Here is a 22,082-nt window from a genome sequence, read left to right as displayed (position 1 = left end):
GGTGAATCCTGTCCATTCCTGCCTTCCTATTCGACGGGGAGTGAAAAGAGGGCATCTTTAGTCCCTGCTATGATGGAGATACCGGATGAACGCCCTCGCTCTCGTCCAAGCGAACCATGGCCCCCCTCCCCTTCCCCTTTACCCCATGATCCCATCATCTCGCCGCCCCTCTCGCCAGCCCTACCATTTTCTTTCCAAACGATGAAACAAGCGACGATGGTGATATTTGCAACGCCCTCGAGAAAGAAAGATACTTGTCAAGCTTGTACCGATACAAGATGCAAAGCCCAGAACCCCTCCTTGACTCTTTGACTCCTCGATGATACCCCCCTTCCAGTACAACAGGCAGGGCGGAGACCGTCACAATCGTCAGATACTTGCTTGTCCTCTCCTTCTCCCCACCGCCGCGCCATTACAGCCACGTTGCGGCCGTCGAACAAAACATGAATGTAGAGGGTAACCTGGCTAGTGTGCCTATACCGTTGATCATACATCATCAGCCTGGCCTGTTGGGCCGTCACATAAGCGACCCGCGGCTCTCTAGCGAATAGGAGCTACCTCCGACTTACTTTGAAAAAGACTTCAATCTCCCTTGGTCAATGGAGCCCTTTACGAGGCAGAGGAGAAGAAGGGGCCTAGAGGGGAAGAGAGTCCTCGAACTTTCTCTCGATACCCGCTCCAATGCGACTCTCATTGCTCCATGTGATGATTGGCAATCCGATGCTCTCAGGTCTAGGAACCTATCATTCACACGAACGTGTCCATCGTCATCGTCGTCGTGACCGTCGTTCGTCCACTTCGTGATCGTAAGGCAGAACTGAGGGACATCATCACCCCCAAACTGCGTTCCTGACAGAGGGGAATGAATGGGGCCGTTGACGTTGAGCTGTTCGCCTGCTGACGCCCGCTGATGCCTGTTACGCTTGACAGCACTTGGGGCTGGTTGATTCCCATGTGAAGTTCCAATTAGGAAGGACATGATCATGTGTTCCTACGCATTGTCTACAGTCTCGGTGTCAGTGAGGTCATGATTATACGTAGTTCGAAGTAGACTCAGAGGGGGCCATCATCTGAATACTGACTCACCGCTGGACACATGTCAGACACCTCACTCATACATCCCCATTGTTTGACGACACATCCAAGGATTGGAGGGGGTTGTCATCGTATGCGTGGGGTGTTTTCAGTCTTCTCAGACACAGGCATCGACAGGTGTTACGGCAAAGAATTGCTTGAATTAATCTTGTTTATTTCGGAATTTCAAACAAAGCTACAGCTAATCACAGCGTTCTTTTGCGCAAGTGTGTGCCCATGGAAAAGAAACCTACACCTTCACCCGCTATTGCCAATGCTTTGATGATCCCAGAAAGGAGAAAAGAAACCAGACACTAGAGCCTCCGAGGAAAGAAATGAAAACGTACAAAACGACCGCCGAAGCCGAAGCCGCAACCCGATATCGCCTGATCATGTCGTGGAGCTCATTGTCGAATATACGCGTAATTATACCGTCATCAACAGACTGTGCTAGGAAACCCGAGATGTAAAGAAAATAAAAAATGAGGCAAATAAGTGTAGTGTACCAACGAGGATCGCTTGTTGGTCGAGAGCTTCCATTCTGGGATACCAATGGCAAAAGCAGGTGTATAACGTAATAGAAAGAGTTCCGTCTTTCGCTGGTCCAAATATATCCGGTTGCAATGCAGTCGCAAAGCAGTAATGCTGCGCATCTCGGAGCATGGAAGGATCGCTGAGAGCTGCAAACCTAGTCACTCATCCCCGGACCCCAACGGAGGGGCCTAACAAACGTCTGCCGAAGGGGCATTCACTCACTCCTTTCTGGCAAGCTGTGATCGAGCTGTCCGCTGCTTATCTGCAGATCTTGAAACTCGCCCCAACGTATATGCTCTGCCTTCATTCGCACTCCTGTGGGGATGTTATAACGCAGTGGCTCTCCCATATTGTATCTCTGTCGACTTCTATGCACCCTCAAGTGGTTGCACAAAATTATAGTTGAAGTCCAAGAGGCCGTCCAGCATCCAATGCTGTGGGTCAAAGAAATCGTAATTGGTCTCGCCGTAGCTCATGCCGCTCAGCATGCTGTTGCTAGGTGGTTGACTTCCGATCCCGCCAGAGTTGCCAGGAGTAAGGGCTCCATTGGCAGCGAGCAGGCTGTTCGCTTGCAGTCCTTGGGTTGCCGGCATGAGAGTGCTGTCCAAATGGGTCGATGACGCTGAGGACTCGTTCGCTGAGTCTGGATTAGTAGGTTGTTTCATGGCTATTTCGAGTGGCACGTAGGTCAGTCATCACAGTCACACCGAAGAGAGACGTGGATGCAATGGCTCGAGCACTGGGTGGGGAGGGGATAGAGCTTTATAATTACCATCAATTGAACCTCTTCCTTGGGCTTGGTATTCTTCCCTCCATCGCCAGACAGAGTCGAATACAAGACTCATGCTATGGCGGCAGCGCACCTTGAGCTGTAAGGTGTCGTCAATGAGAAGTGGTGAATCGTCATTGTCGTAGGAAGCCGTGCTGTTGTTATCGAGTCGAGCTCCGTTCCACATTTGCACCATTAGCTCTGCTAGACGCCACTGCAGGTCGTTGTTTACGACGCTCGTAGCACGAATGGCATTGATGGTCTGGTGGAAAAGATTGCGGCCACGATCGAAATCAATCGTTTTGGCGAAGAACGACCGCATGAGCTTGAGTAGGGCAAAACCCGCCGCGATCAACATCTGCTGGATGTAATTCGTCGCATAAAGCAGAATTGTTCCTGGGGAATTCTGTCCGGGTGATGTGACCTTGTCGACCTCAAGAATGTTATCCAAGAAGCTTGTGGTAGCCCTCCAAAGACCCATCAGATCATCGATGTAGCCAGGTGTGGTACTCGAGTCAAAGAAGCCAGCTAGACGCAAATGGAGTGCTGCGGCTCGCATATGTAAGTTGACGATTGGCCCCAGATGCTGCGAAAGGACTGACGCCTGAAGTTCGTTAAAGTCCTTTCTGTAGACTCTCATCAACATGGCTCGATGTTCGTCACCGGCAACCCCGCGAGGATCACTAGCATTGCTGTACATTTCCTTGGACACTTTGTCGCAGAATCTTTCGACTTGAAGTCTAGCCTCCAATTCCAGCGTCAATCGGAAGGGACCATCTTCGCCTCGTCGAACAGCCAAAGTCCAGTCGTACAGGGTCGATGCCGGCTGGCCGTAGCCAGTACCAATGGTCTGAGCCACAATATTGCAGACAGCCCATGTTGACACACGGTCATGCAGCTGCTCTTTGTTGAGGTCGACCGATACTCTGGAGAAGTCTTGACTGTGGTTTGGTCTATGTAGGCCAATGCCCGTCGCAACCTTCATCATAACACCACAAAGAATGTGCGTAGGATCGGCACTTGTCGTGCTTGTTGGTAGAGGCCAAGTGCATAGCAGACACAGAGCTTTGACGACAAAGTAGCTGCTGGGAACATCTCCAATGGTTGACCACAGCAATCTGGTCAGAGGTCCAGATATCGAGGTCAACAACGTAGTATCTGCGCTATATCGGCGAGCAGCGACCGAAATGATGGACCAAAACAAAAGGGCGTGTTGTTGGAAGTACTGATCAGGCGTCTGTTGCGGGTTGAGGAAAGGCAAGAAAGGGTGGTAGTATGCGAAGAATTGGCTGAAGAGCTGATTGACTGACTCCTCGGTCAGGCGTACGTTCTCCAGCTCGTGAGTGTAGCGTGGTAGGCTGTACGACCCTCCTCTCTTGAGGTGCAACAGCGAGGATACAGCCTCGTCGGAGCCCATCAGGGAAGGGTTTCTAGTGTGTGTGTACACGCTTGTCGCAACCGGGGATTGAAGGTCCTGTTCGTCCTCGTCGACAGTGTAACCCTGATTTTGGGCGCGTGCAATGTTGCGTCGCAACCTGTCGATTTCCTTCTCCATCTCGGCGTGCTTCGACCGCTTGCCTATGCGCTTGAAGTTGGACTCAATCTTACAGGAAAGCTTGAGGCGGTTACACCGTGAACAGCTCTGGAAAGGGTCTTGAACAACATCGCATCGCAACTATTCCAGAGGAAGCATGGTTAGTGGGGGTGACTCATGTCATGATTCTGGCCGGGAGGTTGACTCACTTTCTGTTGTCGACACTCATTACATGCGCGCTTGACGCCGGGCTGGCGCTTTTTGGAATCAGGCTCGCCATTGTCATCGTCGTGACCGGCATTGCTGCCCGGACTGCTATCGAGGGCCATGCTGCTGTGCTTCCTCTTGGGAGGCCCATTGGGCGCATGACGGACGCTCATGGGACTTGTGGGCGAGACGGGCGTCGCCCCGCCGGCAGAGACGACGTCCATGCAGGGCACGGGGGACGGATAGTCGCGGTGAGACAAGACAAGACACGGCACAGGCGGGCGCGGGTGACCCCTCCCGGGCCGGGCGTGGCGTGAGGAGCGAACGGAGCTCGCAGGAAGAACTCGGCAATCGGAGATGTCCTGGACGGTGAGCGAGACTCGCTGGGGCGGCGGTCCGGTGTCGCGAGGTGCGTGTTGGAATTGTTGATGTGAGGTGGGAGCTGGCGCGGCCGAATGCGGAGGGCGGGGAAGAAGGTTGATTTTTGACCTGAGGAGCGAGGCAAGATTTGCAGTGGGAAGGTGGAAGGGGACCTCGTTGCGCCTGCCCAGCCGTTAGACTTTTGGAGGGGGACCAACGGGGGTGAATGGCTGGGAGGTGTCATCCCATTGGCTGGCTCGATCTGCAGTTTCCCCGCCCTTCACCTTCTGTGCTTCTGCAGCGGGCGGGGTGGGTGACAGAGTCTGTGAGAGTACTGAGCAATTCTGCCAGTTTACACATGACAACTTCCCAACCGGGAAAGGCGCATCGGGAACTCGGACCCGACTTGTACCGGTTCTTGTTTGTTCTTGCTCTTCCAATCTGCCCAGACCGTGCCCGGGCTGCTGTCAGAATAGTGCACAGACAGGCGGGATACTCCCCGGCACCCCAACTTCCAAGCCTCCGACCCAGGAGATAGCAATCTGAATTGACAGAGATAGCCAGAGTCGATATTGACGATAGCTGCTGGTCCGATATCGTCCTCTTTCTCTGCCTTTATCCACCCTCACTCGCCCTGCATCTGGGTACCTGTTCCCACGCTGTCCACTGCATGAATAGAGTAGCCAAGAGGAAGTCTCCATTGATGACAAGACAGAAAACCCAAAAGTGGAAATTCTAGGTGAAAATTGGGTCACCAAGCAGGTGAGCACCAGCCTAAGTGGCTGCTCTGAGGTCAAAAGGCGTGGGACTGTGACTAATCATATATGGTGGCCATGGGATGGGTAGGTGCAGTGTACAGTTACTGCTACACACACGTTTAGCCCTTCCTCCCTGCCGTGGCCGTAGCAGAACTCAAGATTAACCTGCCGAAGAATCTTAGAAGCTCATGATCAGACGAACACTCGTGCCTGAGCAATTACGTGGAGAGACTGACTCGCGGATTTCCAGAAAATAAAAGTTGCTTTCCTTCTCAGTCGTCGTTCCCTTTCGTAAGTGCTCATCTTCAATATCGCCCATATCGCGTCACCACCTACAAGTTGTAGCAATGCCCGAATCCGAAGCCAAGAAAGCGGCCAAACCGCCTCTGAAAGTCGAACTTGCACTACCCGTCGTATACCAGGGACACGGCTCGTACACTGAAAGCTCGAAAGGGGTCCGGGACGTCCAAATTGTGATGCCGGGATCACGGCCTAAGCAAGGTGAGCGAGGCTTTGTTTCTCGATGCCCATCGAGGCAACCAGATCGCAACTGATCATTCTTGCAGTCGACGTTCTCCAAGTAGACTCAACGGCTACATCGCAACCCTTCATTGATCCGGCTGTCTTTCAAAAATGGAGCGACAGGTCTTGATATCTACGTCGCCTCAAGTAGTACTATAGAAACTCAACCCCGATCTTATCGTATGCACTTTCGGGATTGCGACTGTCCATCACTGTCATGGCAGAGATGCTTCATCCCGGATCCGAGCGCTAGGTGGCTGTTCCGGAACCTTTTTAGGCCCGGTAACAAAGCATGTGCCTCTGCCCGCCGCCATCTGTCAAACTCGAGGCGCTCTAGCAAATAAAGTTGGGGAAATATGGGCACGCGTGCGCTCCGGTAACTGTGGCCGGCATCTCAAAACCCCAGAATTCCTCCCCGCGGCTCAATCTCGACCACTCTGGGATCCGATCCGGTGTCTGGTCTTAGGACCGTTCGGCTTGAGACCTGCTTGGCCATGATCCACTCTTCAAGGAAGACTGATGAACGTCGGAATTCACGTGGGGCCAAGTCCTCGGATTTGGAGTTGCAACAGTCCCACGTCCGGTCAGATCGGTATTATCACACAGAGGTTCCGTCACAACTTTCATCCCAAATTTGGAATTCATCCAGCGACGGATAATTAGGATTGGATTTACTGCATCGCCGTCACTGTTTTGAGCACGAAAGGATTCGCGACTGCACACAGGACGCTAAAGTCTCACATCTGAACAAAGTCCCAACTTCCAAAGTCCCAATTCTCAAGCACTTCCCGCGAACACCGTCAGCATAATGCGGGCTATCGGCCGGGGATGCTGCTCGACTGGGCGAGAAGTGTAGTATCCACCCTCCGGGTCCCTGCCCGGAACCGACCCACCATGCCCACTCCAGCTGGGGTGAAACGGGGGACATAAGCCAGCTTTATACGCAGATTTCAAAGCAATTGGTAGAATTGGTTTCGAAGGATCGAGGGTGAGCATTTCCCTAGTCAGGTCGTCTCAGAGTTTCTCCCCGCGTCCACTTTCCGCGTGCGGGGTTCCGGGCACTAGAGAGCGTGGCGTTGACCATCGGCATGTCGAAAAGGGCATGGGTTTGGAATTAACAAAGTGTTCAACGTAGGTCGGGTGGCTAGCTTTCACAACAGTATAAGAATCCAATGCTCAGCTGAATTTGGTTCAAAATTGCCTGCCCTTGAACCTACCTGCTGTCTCCCATTGCCTCCATCTACCTTACCTCAGTTCCGATACCCCTTATCAAGAATCTCGGCTCGATTCTCATACTCTTTTCAAGCCATGTCGACGCAGACAAACGGTGACACCCCAGCTGGGGACTACACTGTTCCCTTCTTCCTGGATGGAGAAAAGGTCATCGCAAAAAAGACCTTTGACGTTGTATCACCCGCTACCGGAAAGGTCATTCACAAGTGCGGCAGCGCAACTGAGGAAGATGCCTTGGCCGCAGTTGATTCCGCGGCCAAAGCCTTCAAAAGCTGGAAGAAGACTACGCTCGGCCAACGTCAGGAGATCTTCCTCAAGGCTGCTGCTATCATGGAGTCTCGGAAAGAGGAACTGGCCCGCGTCATGTCTGAAGAGACGGGTGCTGCTGCAGGCTGGTCAGAGTTCATCTTGGGTCTGGGCATCGGCTGCCTCAAAGACGTCGGCGGACGCCTCCTCACCATCCAGGGCTCTCTCCCAACGACCAATGACCCGAACGTGAGCGCAATGGTCCTCAAGGAACCCTACGGGGTCGTCCTCGCTATTGCCCCTTGGTCAGTATATCAGCTATACTTGTCAGTGATTAAACAGCTAACACCCAAACAGGAACGCCCCGTACATCTTGGGAGCAAGGTCAATAGCATTCCCCATCGCCGCTGGCAACACTGCCATTCTCAAGGCCTCAGAATTCTCCCCTCGAACCCTGGTTGAGATGGTCTCTTGCTTCCACGAAGCCGGCTTGCCCAAGGGTGTTTTGAACGTCATTGTTCACGAGCCGGCCAACGCTGCTGCAATTACATCATCGCTCATCGCCCACCCTGAGGTCAAGAAGATCAACTTCACCGGCAGCACAGGCGTCGGCCGCATCATCGCAAAGCTGGCAGGCGAGAACCTGAAGCCAGTACTGTTGGAGCTCGGAGGCAAGGCCCCGGCCATCGTATGGGATGACGCCAACCTCGAGCTGGCCGCAGATCAGTGCGCAGTTGGCTCTTTCCTTCACGGAGGGCAAATCTGCATGAGCACTGAGCGCATCATTGTCCACAAGAAGATTAGCGAGCAGTTCCAGTCGAAGCTGTCGGCCTCGATCGAGAAGATCTTCCCGTCGCAATCCGATGCGCCTGTGCTCATCAACGCGGTGGCTGTTGAGAAGAACAAGAAGCTTGTCAAGGATGCCGTCAGCAAGGGCGCTGCCCTCGTTGCCGGCGACGTTGACGCTGAGCAGACGTCAAAGACAAGACTGCGGCCCATCGTCATCAAGAACGTCACAACCGACATGGACATCTACAAGACGGAGTCTTTCGGCCCTTCCGTAGCGCTCTTTGAGGTAGAGACCGAGGAGGAGGCGATCAAGCTCGCCAACGACACAGAGTACGGCCTGACATCTGCCGTCTTCACAGAGGATCTGCGGACAGGTCTCCGCTTCGCAAAGGAAATTGAGTCGGGCGCCGTCCACATCAACAACATGACGGTCCACGACGAGCCTGGCCTGCCCCACGGCGGAGTCAAGTCGAGCGGGTTTGGCAGGTTCGGCTCCTCTGGTCTGGACGAGTGGGTGAGGACCAAGACGATTACCTTCCGGAACTGAAGTTTGGTGGTGTGCTTTTCATAGCGTCTAGATACCTTGACCCTGTCTGAATGGAAAGAAGGGGCTTATTTCACGGCTCTATCTGGTTCCGATGCAAATGCTGTGTATCCATCAATGACTTATTGGTTTCCCTCGCATCTTACTGCACGATTGTATGACAACACTGTTACGAATAGAACCCACGTATCTCATAGACCAGACACTACTCCGTAATTCTCACTATCCCAAAAATCGATGAGGTGTCAATAGAGTGGTGTTGATCGTTATCAGCCAATGACGATCATGGGGAAGCAGTGCCACGTGAGTGCATAGTTCGACTTTGGCTACCTCGTTGCGTTACACGATCGGCGCACTCATATTTTGCCCCTCCACCCCTCCAGAATATTGGGCAGTTCAATTCCGCGGTCGATCATAGGTGGGAAGCCACGTCGGCAACGACTAGAGCCGCGACAACACATACGGGAACTTTGGCTTGGCGCAGGTAGGTCAACATGGACATAGCTTTCAATGCCCCAATTGACTTTCAGCCACTGGCGGAAACTGAATTCTAGCATGCTGCATAAAGACGGGCGGCATATTGCTGACAGCAACACTTCAACCATTGGTCTGCCATCGCCAGTACGCCTCCTCCCCGCAATTGCAATTCTGGAGTCAGAGTTCGAGGGGAATTGCTTGCGGCTTCGTTGCCGTGGGTTGGAGAAACGGAGATTTTGTCCTGCCGAAAAGTTCGCGACATGTCACAACGAATACGACAACTGCGCACCTTGATTCTTAACTCCCCGGGTGAGGTGTGTGCCCCTGAATAAATGTGGTCAGATGGAGTAGGACCCTATATCCCCTAACTCCCCTAATACCCATGTGATATTCAGAGAAAGCGCACGTTTCCAACGCAAGAAGTGAAGCTGAGCATGTGGGCCGAGTCTCTCCTCGTGGGCTTTGTGTTGAGATGCGCCGGCAGTCTGATACCCAAGTGTGTAAATGGGAGCAATGAAGACATACCTAATAGAAAGGTCAAAAGCGATAAGACGATTGGGCTGAACAGCAGTCGTCCGTGCGGACCCTGTCAAGATCCCGGTAGAATTGACGCTAAACCTATTTGGTAGGCAAGCTCTCTGGACCCTTGCATCACAAATTCGAGTCGCATCTCGAGAATCTTCAAGGCCGACTGACATTCCCACTCCCGATTGTCAGCAATCCCGCACAATGCTTCCCGCACGGTCTCTCCGACCAGCCTTCCGTGCGGTACCGATCTTCTTCCGTAGCCCGGCAGCGGCACCGAGACCACAATGCCTCCAGAGACGATGGTACGCCGACAAGAAAGCCGCACCACCACCACCACCATCACCGGCCGCCGTCGCCGAAATTGACCTCCCCGACCACCGCAAGCTGGGTGTTCAGCAGGAGCTCTTCACCTCTTCCATCTACAGCCCCGGTTCCCCGATATTCCTCCCGAACGGCACGCGAATCTTCAACCGACTGGTCGATTTCCTACGACGGCAGTACGTCCACTACGGCTTCGACGAGGTTATCACGCCAAATATCTACAAAAAGTCGCTGTGGGAGGTGTCGGGCCATTTACAAAACTATGCCGACGACATGTACACCGTCACAAGCCGCGCGCGCGCCCCCGAGGAGAAGACGAGCTGCTGCAGCGGTGCTCACGGAGACCAGCCTCGCGAGGGAGCCAGCGGCGAGCAGGCCACCAGGCAAGCCGAGGGCGAGGACGATGACTACGGCCTCAAGCCCATGAACTGCCCGGGCCACTGCCTCATCTTCGCCTCAAAGAACCGCAGCTACCGCGATCTGCCCATCCGCTACGCCGACTTCAGCCCGCTGCACCGCAACGAGATCTCGGGCGCCCTCAGCGGCCTGACGCGCGTGCGCCGCTTCCACCAGGACGACGGCCACGTCTTTTGCCGCCCGATCCAGATCCAAGAAGAAGTGTTCAAGACGCTCGACTTCATGAAGACGGTCTACGGCGCGCTCGGGCTCGAGCAGTTCGACTTTGCCCTCTCGACCAGGCCCGCGGACCACTACATTGGCACCGACGCCGAGTGGGCGCGGGCCGAGTCGCAGCTGCGCCAGGCGCTGGAGCAGGCCGGGTTGAAGTACACCGTCAAGGAAGGCGACGGCGCCTTTTACGGCCCCAAGATTGACGTGATGCTGCACGACTCGCACGGCAAGTCGCACCAGGCCGGCACGATCCAGCTCGACTTCCAGCTGCCGCAGCGCTTCAACCTCGAGTACCAGGCGCCCGCTCCCGCGCTGGAGGCGCAGGGCCTGCCGCTGGACGGCGCCGACGTGTCGGCGGCGGACCTGGAGACGTACGGACCGGTGCCGCCCGTCATGATCCACCGGGCCATCTTGGGGTCCGTCGAGCGCCTGATGGCGCTGCTGATCGAGGAGTACAAGGGCCGGTGGCCGTTCTGGCTGAACCCGCGGCAGTGTGTGATCCTGACCATCAACGACACGGAACCCGTCATGAGCTGGGCGTCCGAGGTCAAGGATATCCTGACGGGCCACGACCGCGTGCGGGACCCGGCGAACCCGCGGCAGCCGCGCCCGACGGGCTTCGCGGTCGAGATCGACGCCAGCGCGCGGTCGCTGGCCAAGAAGCTCAAGGAGGCGAGGGAGAAGCAGCCCGGGTTCATTTTAGTGGTGGGTAAGGGCGACGTTGCGGCCAAGCAGGTGACTGTCGAGGCGACGGACGGCCCTTCAGAAGGCTCGGGTGCGGGCGTCTCGAAGGGAGCTCGGCAGCAGATGGATCCCCTGGCTTTGCTGGAGAAGATGCAGGAAAAGGTGGCGACGTATCAGTAGATGATGGTTGTTCGTGCGCGCGTCCGCCCATGTATAACAGATGTAGAAATGTACACTACCACTAGAACAAACGCCGGCTTAGCGGGTTTTGTATTATAGTCATGATGAACGCAGGCCAAGCCTCCTCCAGCCTTTATTAGTCGTCTTACGACAACGGATCCACCTCCATTCACACTTCCGTTCCCAAGGTATATCCTCGCCGGTCATCCTCAACTCCATGAAACAATCCCATTGAAAGAACAAAAAGTCAACAACGCAGCACACACACCGCCCTCCCGTTCCATCACCTCGTCCTATTGGATGTGCTGTTCGCCTGCTGATGGAACAGTGGTCTACAGCAGACTTTAGTACGTGAAAGGATCATCGCATTATCGGGGCTCACTCACCGCTTGTACTTCTCATCAACCTCGCCTCCAGAACTCTCGATGCGCTCGACCAATTCCTGACGCTGCCTGAGCTGCTCCTTCATAAACTCCACAGTTTTTTTCAAAACGAGACCCTCAGAGCGGCCCTGGCCTTCGAGGCCGGGGACCAGCTCCGTCAGGCGGTCGAAACCCTCGCGGATGGCCTGGCGTCGCTTTTGCTCTGCCAGCGAGCAGTGCGTGTTAGCGGATTTCGTCGAATGCGCTGAAAGGGCGTGAAGGGGACTGTAAAGGCGTGTGTGCGCGCAACGTGTATGAAAGCTTTGCAGTTACTGTAAAAGGGGAGATCGTAAAGACGTACCGGATGCGATGTGGTTCTGCTTCTTCTCAGCCTCGGTCAGGCGCGGCTTCTCTTCTGGCTGCTCGGCATCCGCGGCCGCTGAAGGGGAATTGGACTTATTTGGGGAAGACATTGCGGCGGGCACATTCAGTTTCTATAGGCGCGCGGATGCAACAAACGAGGGGGGGTATTATTAGTGGAAGTGCTCCATGTATAACAAAGCTGTCGGTGCCTTTACTCGGGAGTTGACGTCGAAAAGAGAGGAGATTGGGGTATATGTGAGTGTGTGTATGAGTGAAGGAGTTTGTGTGTGTTTCGCACGATCACATGCCGTTTCGCACCAAAGCTCTGAGATCAGATCCCCCTCCAGACTTTCCTCCGCATTGCGATTTGCGGGATTCGCAGAAAGCCACCATCACCCCTGTCCAGTAAGGTTCCTGCAGCACGTTTGTTTCCGCCCGCAGGGCTACGGATAGCTGCCACCGGGAACAGGAGCTGAACCTGTCGCCCAACGCTCCTTGGGGAAATACATACATGTCATGCCTTATCTTTTCATACCTTAAGGTATGGTACCTTAAGTACCTAGGTACCTAGCGCAGAAGGCACACAGTAAAGACAGATAAGATAAGCCCAAGAAATCACCATGGAACTGCGTGGATCTGGCGGGGTCGGCACGTCCCAAGCTTTCAAGGCTGTGTGACCTCATTGGCATTGGATCGGGATTGATTGCTCATCCAGAAATTCTACAGCTTGCCGGCCCACAATCCGCTATCCCTACGCAGTCGACCTCCTTTCTTTCCGATAGCTGCACTTTAGCCTTACAAGTACACACTCTCAAAAGGAGCAAATCCAAGATTCCTTCAGAACACCCAATTGACACCGAATCGTCTCCAACTTCCGCACAGATCAAGCGCTTCACTCTCCACACAAAACACACACCTAGACGCCCACCACCAACACCGCCATGGCCGACGTAAAGACCTCCTCCGACCCCCCACCCGACTACACAAAGGCCACCGAGCACCTCACCCGGCCACGAGCACCCTCCGCCGCTGCCGGCGGTCCCGGCGGCCCACGAGGGCCGCTGCCCCTCAACCTCCCCGTCCTCTCCTACCTCAAAACCAAGCGCGTGATCCTCGCCTCCGCCTCTCCGCGGCGGCGCGCCCTCCTTGCCCAGATCGGCCTCAAGGACCTCGAAATCACACCCTCTACGAAGCCCGAGGACCTCGACAAGTCAGCCTACGGCCCTTACGAGTACGTCTCGGCCACGGCCCGCCAAAAGTGCCTCGACGTCTACGAGACGGCCCTGCAGACGCACCTCGCCTCCATCCCGGACCCGGACCTCGTCATCGCCGCCGACACCGTCATCGTCACCCGCGACGGCCGCGTCCTCGAGAAGCCGAGGAGCGAGGCCGAGCACATCAAGATGCTGCGCCACCTGCAGGATACCCGCGTGCACAGGGTCCTGACGGCCGTGTGCGTCGTCGCGCCGAGGGAGGACGCCAGGTCGCCGGGCTACGAGATCTGCCAACACACGGAAGAGACCAAGGTTTACTTTGCGCAGGAGGCCAACGGCCTGCCGGACGACGTCATCGAGGCGTACGTCAAGACGAGGGAGGGCGCGGATAAGGCGGGCGGGTACGCCGTGCAGGGCATGGGCGGCATGTTGCTCGTCGAGAAGATTGAGGGCAGCTTCGATAACGTGGTTGGCTTGCCGGTGCGGCAGACGCTGGCGCTGGCGGAGAAGGCCATCTTCAAGCAGGATGAGGAGGAGGTCGCAGAGGACGAAGAAGAGGACCTGATGTGAGAGGTTTGCCCAAAAAGAAGACAGAGATGGAATAGGAAGACCTGCTACATACCCCCGGCCGCCTCCTTAATACGAGGAGGAAACACGTTTAGAGAGGGCGCCGAAGTTGACGAGATGCCCTAGTTTATGGCCTTCAAGTTAGATGATGAAATGAGCTTCATCTCGACATACAGCTAAAAGCCGGGCATACTGCATAACAATAGCTCATGAGTGAAAAACAATTGACGCGGGCTCACTCGCCAATCCCAAGCACAGATTACACACACTGCCAATGAGTAGCCACTTCATTGAAAATGCTGAACGACATCAACCTCAGTACAGTGGCTTTCTGTCACCAATGGTAACGTAAGGTAGTCTTCTATCATCGACTAGGTACCTTTTCGCATTTTCTTCGTCGAGTCAGTAAGTCTACTGGCAAACGTCAACAACAGAACCTTGCTATCGATTATCTCTTCGTGCAGAATAACGTATCTAAATCCAAATAGACGTGCTACTCAACCTCGGTTTGGAAAACTGAGTGAGATAAGCCCTTCCTTTCTGCCTCCTTGATAGCTGGGTGGCACTTCTTCGTGGCTGAAGATTCTAAAGTCCATCCTTTGATGCCTAAATGTTTCCTGCTTCTGTGCTTTTGTCACAGTACTAGTTGGCTATTAATGAGAATTCAGAATTTGGCGTCACTCACACAAAGACCTTCAAGCAGCCAACCAGCATCAAATCAGCTTGTATCAACCCTCATCCGCACGGTCCATATAAGGTACAGAGGGCAAATTAGCCCAGATGAAAGGACAACGTACCGAGGCTACTGTCCCCATCTTACTCGAGCTGCTAGTCACCGTCTCTGACAGCAATGTGGGCGTGGAACCTCAGGGAGACTGTGACTTTAGGGAGAGCTGACCGGCATCTTTCTAGGCCCGTCGTCTGCTGATGTAAGACTTCGGTCCGAAACGACTCTCTGAAATTGGTTGCGCATCCTTACAACGGCCTTCGCTTCTCATCTGAGTACTTCTTCTAAGGCTGCTATTATCTTGATCCGGAATAGCTGGTCGTTGTGTGCATCCATACTCCACCAAATTATCAGCGATATGCTGAATGTCGGCTTTCATGAATATACTGTCTAGAGAAATAATGGCTGGGCGGATCTTATTCACGGAGCCACACGGTCGGAGTCTGACAAGACGGAGCTGTACCTCCTAGGTAGTTCCAGACGCCAAGCATAGCACAAGAGTCTCGGGGGCTGCAAAGCCACGAGCCCCGAAAAATGCTGTCTGCGGGAACGGGTATCACGCGCTTGGCAAGGGGGGGAGGGGGTCCCGTAGGTAGCCTTGGTAGCTGACCCGGGCCGATATGTAAGGGGTCGTCTGGCGGGCACCGGTGAAGAGAGACAATGATGGCATCTGAACTAAGTGTATCTCAGATGATTCAGAAACATTACCAGGTGCTTTGTGTGGTTGTGTAACATATACAGGGCGTTAGACTGACGCGATGGGCTTGGCATGGAATGGGAATATTCTTGTGTAACCATCTTATGAGGACGAAATAATAAGCCATTGAGGGGGGTAATTTGACTGTAAATGTGTAGAATTTCCTTGCCAAAGGGAGGTACGGTTGGTATTTGGCTGCAGTTAGTAACTTATTCTTCCTTGACTTTGGATCCGAGGGCCATTCGTGTCCAATCGTGACGTCGTCTTCTGCAATGCTCCTAAGTAGACCTCAAAGCTCTGATCATATTGTGTATAGTGTTTATTCATGTAAAGAAAACTCCCTGACTCCTAGGTAACATTTAACGTCTCAAACACGTGCACTGCGGATATTGATGACTCCAAGATATCTGCGAGATCATCCGTTGTGAAGTTGATGCCACCATCGGGTATTGCGTGTGCCTGTAACATGCCTCTTGGTATCTTTTCCAAGGTATCGCCTATTAATATTACTAACTGATCTGTCACATCTCTGCGTCATCGTGGAAGTCTTCCTCGCTTCAAGACTTTGTCGGCCGTTTCAGGGGATGAGCCTCCGTGTTGAAAACCCATTCATCCAAGTTCATAAGCTCCGGATCGGAGAAGATGAGGTAAAAGTACTTTAACGTCTCAGCAAAGAAGAAGCTCTCCATGGTATCCTCCTGCCGCGACTGGCTGTACGTCACATCGACGACGACAGCGTGGGCGTCGTCGGTCTGCGTAGCTTTTTGGACGGCCTCAAACATGTCCCATGCCATATCCAGCAGGTCCGCCTTGCCGGTGACCCGGTACAGCACAAAGAGGCTCTCAATGGCCTCGGGACGCAGGTTGTAGTGAGCATCGTCGACGCGCCAGAAACCCCTGGGCGCGTGCTGGCTGCTCTGCGCCACCCACTTCTGCTCGTCCCACTCGCACACCTCGACGGTGTCGCACTTCACGACCTGGGACTTTTCGGGCATGAGACCGCTCTTGAAGGACTTATACGCCCACGCGCAGCCCCGCGCGAGCTTGTCGCCGAGCTCGACGTCGTCGGGTATGTCAAAGAGCTTGCCCGCCATGGCGAACATGCCGCCGGCGAAGCAGGACAGGTGCTCGAGCTCCGAGATTTGGTCGATCTTGCGGAGCTTCTCGTTGACGATGGCGGTGCCGAGGAGCAGGATGTCGTCCTTTTTCGGCGTCATGGGCCGGTAGAGGAGGTGTCCCTTTGCTGCTTTCGCCGCGCCCCTGTACATCTTCTCGTACGCCGTGTCCAGGCCGCCGAGGAGGACGTGCATCTTGGGGAGGTACTCGTAGAGCGAATCGCCGTCTCCGCCGAGCTTGAAGACGTTGTTGGTCGTCTGGAAGTCGTCGCGAACGTTGATGAAATTGGGCCACATGCCGGGTAGTAGCGTCTCGTCCTGAATTCGGTTAAAGGCCTTCTTGATGCGCTCGATGGCGTCGTAGAACTTGAAGTCGCCGGTCAACTGCGCAAGTCTGGTGAACTCGAGAGACATGCTGCCGATGGAGGCTGCGCTCTGGTAGGGGTCCGGCAGGACTTTTCCAGCGCGGAGCTCCTCGAAGCTGAAGCTGTAAGGAGGGAAGCGGTTCGGCGTGTCGAATGCCGCATAGAGCATGTTGGCGAGCTCAACGGCCTTGTCGAGGAGGACTTGCTCCTCGCTGAGATCGTATGCGGATAGAAGTCCACCGAGGTACCGGACGTTAGTCTCGAAAATGTTGCATCTCGTCTCCGTTGCGTTGTTCCAGTCAATCGTGCTGATGTATTGGACGGCGTCATTGAAGTCGTCATACATGCCCATCAGCCAAAGAGTGTCGAGAGAGTCAACCAGGGTGGCACCCCATCCGTTATAGCGATTCTTTCCCCTCAATGAGAGGGGTTGCAATTCGTCGTAACCCCAAGCGTGCCTGGTGTATGATTGCCAGCTCTTCTTGAAGGCGTCCCGTACTTCATTGCGACGAGAGGCCATGAGGCCGATGTCGAGGCCGATGTCTCTCTTCTTCAGACTGTCTGAACGGTCTGCGGCGAACTCATATTGTATCTTCGGAAGTGAGAGAGGTTGGCCGTTGGGGAGCCTCGTCATCTCAGCCAGAGGGACTGGATGCCTCTGTGGATGTGTAGACCAGTCATAGCTTTTCCTGATTGTAGGTTTGGCGATATCTTCGTTGCTGCTAAGAACTTCCTCAACCTGCACCGGAGTATCATCCCGTAAAAGTAATACCGAGAGCACTACAAAGACGACGAGCAGCGCGAGTACCCGGTAGGTCGGCGGGGAGTGGTTTCGCAACTGAAATTTGGCGACCATATTGGACGAAGAATGGACAAAATCGAGGCAGGAGTGACATACGGAGGACCACGGGCGGCGGGAGGGGAAAAAAGGCGTGGCAGACATTATGTAGTAGGAGCTGACTGTCGTCACTCGGATATCGACCGTGAGAGAGGACCTTTGGGGAATTTGGAGCTCCTGTTGCTTCTTGCGGCGCTTGACGTCTCGAAGCTTGGCTGTCACTCTGATACGTCCCTTTCCATGAAACACGAGGGGTGACCCATGATTTTGTGCTTGACTGCGTCCTTGGATTGTCTGTGCAAAGGGATTAAGGGGGGGTACTCCTGTACGGATGGAGGGGGAGTAGATCACTCGGACTGTTAAGGATTCAATCCGTGTGTGATGCTATGAATTAACACGCGATTGGACCTCTTTCCCTTTGGGAGGCTGAGTAGACTTGGTTCGAACTGGAATGACGTTTGGCTAAGATCGAGGCTAAGGCAGATAGCTCTAGTCAACTCCGCGAATGACATGCAACATGGCTCCCTAAAGCGTTGCACAAAATGCTTCCGGAAGAGACAACTGTTTAGGGAAGAATCTAAAGCAGAATCCAAAGGGAGGACCACCCATGTCATTATGAATCGTTGACTACTTCTTAGAGGCCGGCAAAATGTGCCATTCCAACTGCCTTAAACCTAGATAGAATGCTCACCACGAGCCGTCGCATTCTGACTAGGCAGGTAGGTGGAGGTGATGGCTTAAGCCAACAAGAGCGCGTCGTTTCAAGGCACCTGACATGTTTCAAGGAACGTGGGCTTTGGGAGGAAACTGACTTAACTGAGTTGATGTCGGCCGAAGGCGCATACGGAGTGGAGAATGGGAAGTGGGAAGAAAAGGCGACTTGTGGGGGAGAGTGGCTGAAAACGGCGGTCCCGAATCTGAGACAGTTGGCATACCCCACCGGGCCGAGCTTTTTCGGTCTTTTCCACTTTTTGACGGAAGCAAATTCGGGGGCCCGTAGCCGTCAGCCACACTCTGGCAAGCCTGTGGCTGGAGCTTTACCTGCACTACCTTGCTTGACCGCCTAAATTTTTCAAATTTCTGCCGCATCCCACCTTGCCCAGGCGGCCCAGGATCGTCGGTGCACTTTCGTCGCCTCCAGGGAACGGCCGAGCAGCTTTTTTCGCGAAAAGAGATTCTGTTGTTTGCACAACCTCAACGCCAAACAATCATGTCTTCTATGCGTAATGCCGTTCAGCGTCGCTCCCACAGGGAGCGCGCTCAGCCTCTGGAGCGCCAACGTTTTGGCCTCCTCGAGAAGCACAAGGTTCGTCGTCTAAGACGCTCTACAACAACTGCGTGTCGAGATAGTTTCACTAACTACTCATTCTACGCCTACAGGATTACTCCCTCCGTGCCAAGGATTACAACAAGAAGAAGGCTACGATCAAATCTCTGCGCGAAAAGGCCGCCGACCGAAACGAAGATGAATTCTACTTTGGCATGCTCAGCCGCAACTCCATGGGTTCGCGCCTCAAGGACGGCAGGAAGTGGTCCGGTACCGTCGCTGGTGACCGCGGCAACAAGGCCATGGACATGGACACGGTGCGGCTTCTCAAGACACAAGACGTCGGCTACATACGCACCACGCGCAACGTCATCTCCAAGGAGGTGAGACGTCTGGAGGAGCAGATTGTCCTAATCGGCGGCATCGATGCGGCGAACCACAACGGTGACGACGACGACGACGACTTGGACTCCGACAGCGATGCCAAAGAAAGTGCTAGGAAACCTACCGGACCGAGAAAGATTGTCTTTCTGGATGCTGCTGAGGCGGAAGCCAAGGCAAAGTCCGCCGAGAAGGCAGCGATGGACCTGGACGACGAGGACGAGGACGAATTTGACGGGTTCGATGACGCCGAGGATGACGATGGCGACGAAGATGCCACAGATAGCAGGGAAAAGCAGCTGGCGCGGTTACGGCTGCAGCTACAAAATGCCAAGAAGAAGCTCAAAGTCTTGACCAAGGCGGAGCAGGGTCTTGAGATACAGCGGGCAAAGATGGCCAAAAGTGCAACCTCGGGCGGCACGACGAGAAAGGGCAAGAAGATTATGGTCCGGGCACGCAAGAGGTGAAAGATTTCTTCAAAATTCAGTGTCTTTCAAAAGAATGGTTGGCGAACACAAAAAGCATGGTTGAAAATTGGTGTTTTTGGTTGTTTTTTTATCGTGTCTTCATTTCAAATCCTAACATTCTGAGCAACGGCTACGGGGAAGGATGGACCTTCTCCTACCCTTGCTCAGAGAAGTCGTTATGCGATACCCAAGGACACCCCGGAGTATAGATCTACATGTACAAAGAAGGAATATCATCGCTCCCTATCCTATTCCTGGATAGGGGTCTCATAAGGAAAATTCCCATTATTCCATCAACCCCTTAAACCCTTGAGAGACGAAACCAGTACGAGAACAATGCATCAGCTCAGAAGTGGTATATCATCTCCTTATCATTCCCGTATTCATCATTTTGCTCTTTTGCTCGGAAGTCACTTGGACTTGACACCAACGCACCTGGCAAGCCCCTTGACAATGGCAGCGAGGGCTTTGAAGCCAATCGTCAGCAGCCAGACGAGGCACTTGAACAGCCCAGCCACAACCTTGAACAGCGCTCTTAAAGGCCAAGGCAGCCTGTCGCGCGTCTCCTTGCCGACCTGCTCCAGCTTCGCAAAGCTGCTGTCTTGGCTCTCGACGTCGATCTCAAACTCCTCCATCTTGCCCCTGCGCGCGGCCGCCGCGGCCCTCTTCTTCTCCTCCCTCTTGCTCAACCGGCTGTCGCGGCCGCTGCCACCGACAGGATCGTGCGGCGCCGGGGGCGGCTCAAAGGTCTCGACCTTGGTGTTCTTCTCGTCCGCCGCCGCGACGAGCATGAGCGCCGCGACGGCGACGTCGACGATGAAGAAGCTGTCAATCTTTGCAGCGATGGCCGTGTCGACCTCGAGGTAGCCGCCGCCCGTGCCGTCACGCGTCAGCTTGGCGAGGTGCTGCGGCGACTCGTGATGCTCGAGCGTGTACTCGACCCGGCTCCAGGCGGGTGAGCGCTCAATGGTGACGCAGAAGGGGGTGGCGAGGGCCGGGTGGACGAGGAAGTGAGAGCGGGAGTCCTCGTCCCAGACAAGGCGGGCGCACTCCGTCTCGGCCGTCATGATGGCGTTCATGTCGCCCGGCTTGTCGAGGGCCATCTTGGCGGCCGCCAGCGGGTAGAGGAGGGCGACGAGGCCGTCGTTGGGCGGGTGCTTGCGGGATTCCTCTTCCAGTGTGGTGGTGAGGACTTCCTGCCAGTGCTTGCTCTCGGCGCCTTTACCGTTGTTGCTGCTGTCCTTGTGGCCGACGACGCCGGAGAGGATGCTGCTCGCTGACGAGCTTGCCATGGGGTTCGGGGCCTTGTAGACCTTGGCCGGGTCGTGACGGCTGAGAGTGACGTATGCTGATGCAGACGTGGGATCGAGGCGGATGTTGTAAAAGGGCTGTGATGTCGAGGAGAGTGTGTACACGGGTGCGTCCTTCTCCTGGGACAGCTTCATGCAGTACACTCTGCCTTCTGAAGGAGGTGCTTTCCATCCGTTGGAGACCTTCCACAGGCTCTTCATGTGCTCATTTGATGAGACACTTGGGATGATGGGAGGCTCGATCTGTCTCCTTGGCCATCTCTGCGCTGAGCCCCCGCTCAGGGGACTCCTCATGGGAGGACTCCTGTGCTGATCATTTTGACCTTCCGCTTCTTGGGGATTCGGATACCATGTTGTCCGGTTAATCACAGCCCGTGGGATATGAGTTGGGCTTGTTTGCGTTGAGAAGTAGTCTTGTTGGTTGAGAGGCCTTTCCGGGTTATACTGAGGGAAGATGGATCGGAGAGCAGGCTGTTCTTGTGAAGACGACGAGGGTTCCTCGGGGAACGGAAGCTTTGCTATCGAGCTTCTGGACCGCGTGCTATTATTCCGTACAAGCGTATGTGCTTGTGAGAAGGCGGTATCTGACCGGGGCGGGATATCGGCGACGGGAGGGGGCCTTTGGATGGGCGAAGCCTCCGTGGCCGACGGCGGGGGCAGGGCCGGCAGCTCGCGACTACGCGGCGAGGGATGTTGATATTGCTGCTGTTCACCTGATGGGGCCTGGCGGATGCTTTGTGGAGTTTGCGATCGCTCAACCGGTGTTTGGACTCTCTGTTGCGGCGTCTGTCTTCCGTGACGCGGTGGAGACGCTTGATCGACGTGGTGAACGCTCTCAGGAGACACAGCCCGGGGCCGCTCACGCGATTCTGATCTTCGAGTTCGAGATGCCGGCCTCCTTATTGTTGGGGGCTTGGAGTTGGGGTTCGGGAAGAGTGAGTACCCTCCAGAGGGTGGCTGTGTCGACGACGACATACTGGGCTATGCTGGGGCGGATTATCTCGAATCGAATGTTGTCG

The 22,082-nt window shown here is 54.8% G+C and overlaps 9 protein-coding genes across 9 annotated transcripts; 3 read left to right on the top strand and 6 right to left on the bottom strand.

Moving 5' to 3' along the window:
* Window positions 1-257: 257 nt before the first annotated feature.
* CLUP02_13715 (uncharacterized protein) lies at window positions 258-985 on the bottom strand (the record flags this gene model as incomplete). The annotated part of the gene is made up of 2 exons (XM_049292652.1): window positions 258-474; window positions 570-985. The coding sequence occupies 2 exons, from the start codon at window positions 983-985 to the stop codon at window positions 258-260; spliced, it is 633 nt and encodes a 210-aa protein (XP_049149798.1).
* A 991-nt stretch (window positions 986-1,976) lies between these two features.
* CLUP02_13714 (uncharacterized protein) lies at window positions 1,977-5,118 on the bottom strand (the record flags this gene model as incomplete). The annotated part of the gene is made up of 4 exons (XM_049292651.1): window positions 1,977-2,275; window positions 2,381-4,052; window positions 4,121-4,661; window positions 5,108-5,118. 4 exons carry the CDS (start codon window positions 5,116-5,118, stop codon window positions 1,977-1,979), a joined length of 2,523 nt encoding a protein of 840 aa, XP_049149797.1.
* A 465-nt stretch (window positions 5,119-5,583) lies between these two features.
* On the top strand, window positions 5,584-11,390 carry CLUP02_13713 (aldehyde dehydrogenase; the record flags this gene model as incomplete). The annotated part of the gene is made up of 15 exons (XM_049292650.1): window positions 5,584-5,737; window positions 5,803-5,881; window positions 5,983-6,210; window positions 6,270-6,366; window positions 6,512-6,670; window positions 6,763-6,864; window positions 7,013-7,542; window positions 7,595-8,540; window positions 8,598-8,756; window positions 8,823-8,873; window positions 8,954-9,054; window positions 9,193-9,361; window positions 9,449-9,620; window positions 9,677-9,810; window positions 9,870-11,390. The coding sequence occupies 15 exons, from the start codon at window positions 5,584-5,586 to the stop codon at window positions 11,388-11,390; spliced, it is 4,602 nt and encodes a 1,533-aa protein (XP_049149796.1).
* A 283-nt stretch (window positions 11,391-11,673) lies between these two features.
* Window positions 11,674-12,225, bottom strand: CLUP02_13712 (helix-loop-helix DNA-binding domain-containing protein; the record flags this gene model as incomplete). The annotated part of the gene is made up of 3 exons (XM_049292649.1): window positions 11,674-11,722; window positions 11,777-11,975; window positions 12,114-12,225. The coding sequence occupies 3 exons, from the start codon at window positions 12,223-12,225 to the stop codon at window positions 11,674-11,676; spliced, it is 360 nt and encodes a 119-aa protein (XP_049149795.1).
* An 831-nt stretch (window positions 12,226-13,056) lies between these two features.
* On the top strand, window positions 13,057-13,899 carry CLUP02_13711 (uncharacterized protein; the record flags this gene model as incomplete). Its single annotated transcript, XM_049292648.1, has 1 exon — window positions 13,057-13,899. The coding sequence occupies one exon, from the start codon at window positions 13,057-13,059 to the stop codon at window positions 13,897-13,899; it is 843 nt and encodes a 280-aa protein (XP_049149794.1).
* Window positions 13,900-14,018: 119 nt separating this feature from the next.
* Window positions 14,019-15,788, bottom strand: CLUP02_13710 (uncharacterized protein; the record flags this gene model as incomplete). The annotated part of the gene is made up of 11 exons (XM_049292647.1): window positions 14,019-14,072; window positions 14,164-14,195; window positions 14,276-14,307; window positions 14,394-14,519; window positions 14,582-14,630; window positions 14,733-14,851; window positions 14,962-15,066; window positions 15,106-15,164; window positions 15,234-15,337; window positions 15,545-15,617; window positions 15,702-15,788. 11 exons carry the CDS (start codon window positions 15,786-15,788, stop codon window positions 14,019-14,021), a joined length of 840 nt encoding a protein of 279 aa, XP_049149793.1.
* An 89-nt stretch (window positions 15,789-15,877) lies between these two features.
* CLUP02_13709 (glycosyl hydrolase family 47) lies at window positions 15,878-17,656 on the bottom strand (the record flags this gene model as incomplete). The annotated part of the gene is made up of 1 exon (XM_049292646.1): window positions 15,878-17,656. One exon carries the CDS (start codon window positions 17,654-17,656, stop codon window positions 15,878-15,880), a length of 1,779 nt encoding a protein of 592 aa, XP_049149792.1.
* A 1,192-nt stretch (window positions 17,657-18,848) lies between these two features.
* CLUP02_13708 (uncharacterized protein) lies at window positions 18,849-19,753 on the top strand (the record flags this gene model as incomplete). The annotated part of the gene is made up of 2 exons (XM_049292645.1): window positions 18,849-18,944; window positions 19,019-19,753. 2 exons carry the CDS (start codon window positions 18,849-18,851, stop codon window positions 19,751-19,753), a joined length of 831 nt encoding a protein of 276 aa, XP_049149791.1.
* Window positions 19,754-20,163: 410 nt separating this feature from the next.
* On the bottom strand, window positions 20,164-22,038 carry CLUP02_13707 (uncharacterized protein; the record flags this gene model as incomplete). The annotated part of the gene is made up of 1 exon (XM_049292644.1): window positions 20,164-22,038. The coding sequence occupies one exon, from the start codon at window positions 22,036-22,038 to the stop codon at window positions 20,164-20,166; it is 1,875 nt and encodes a 624-aa protein (XP_049149790.1).
* Between the last annotated feature and the right edge of the window lie 44 nt (window positions 22,039-22,082).

Source organism: Colletotrichum lupini, chromosome 7, assembly GCF_023278565.1.
Source record: "Colletotrichum lupini chromosome 7, complete sequence".
Classification (NCBI taxonomy): domain Eukaryota; kingdom Fungi; phylum Ascomycota; class Sordariomycetes; order Glomerellales; family Glomerellaceae; genus Colletotrichum; species Colletotrichum lupini.
This window is presented reverse-complemented; position numbering and strand designations above follow the sequence as displayed.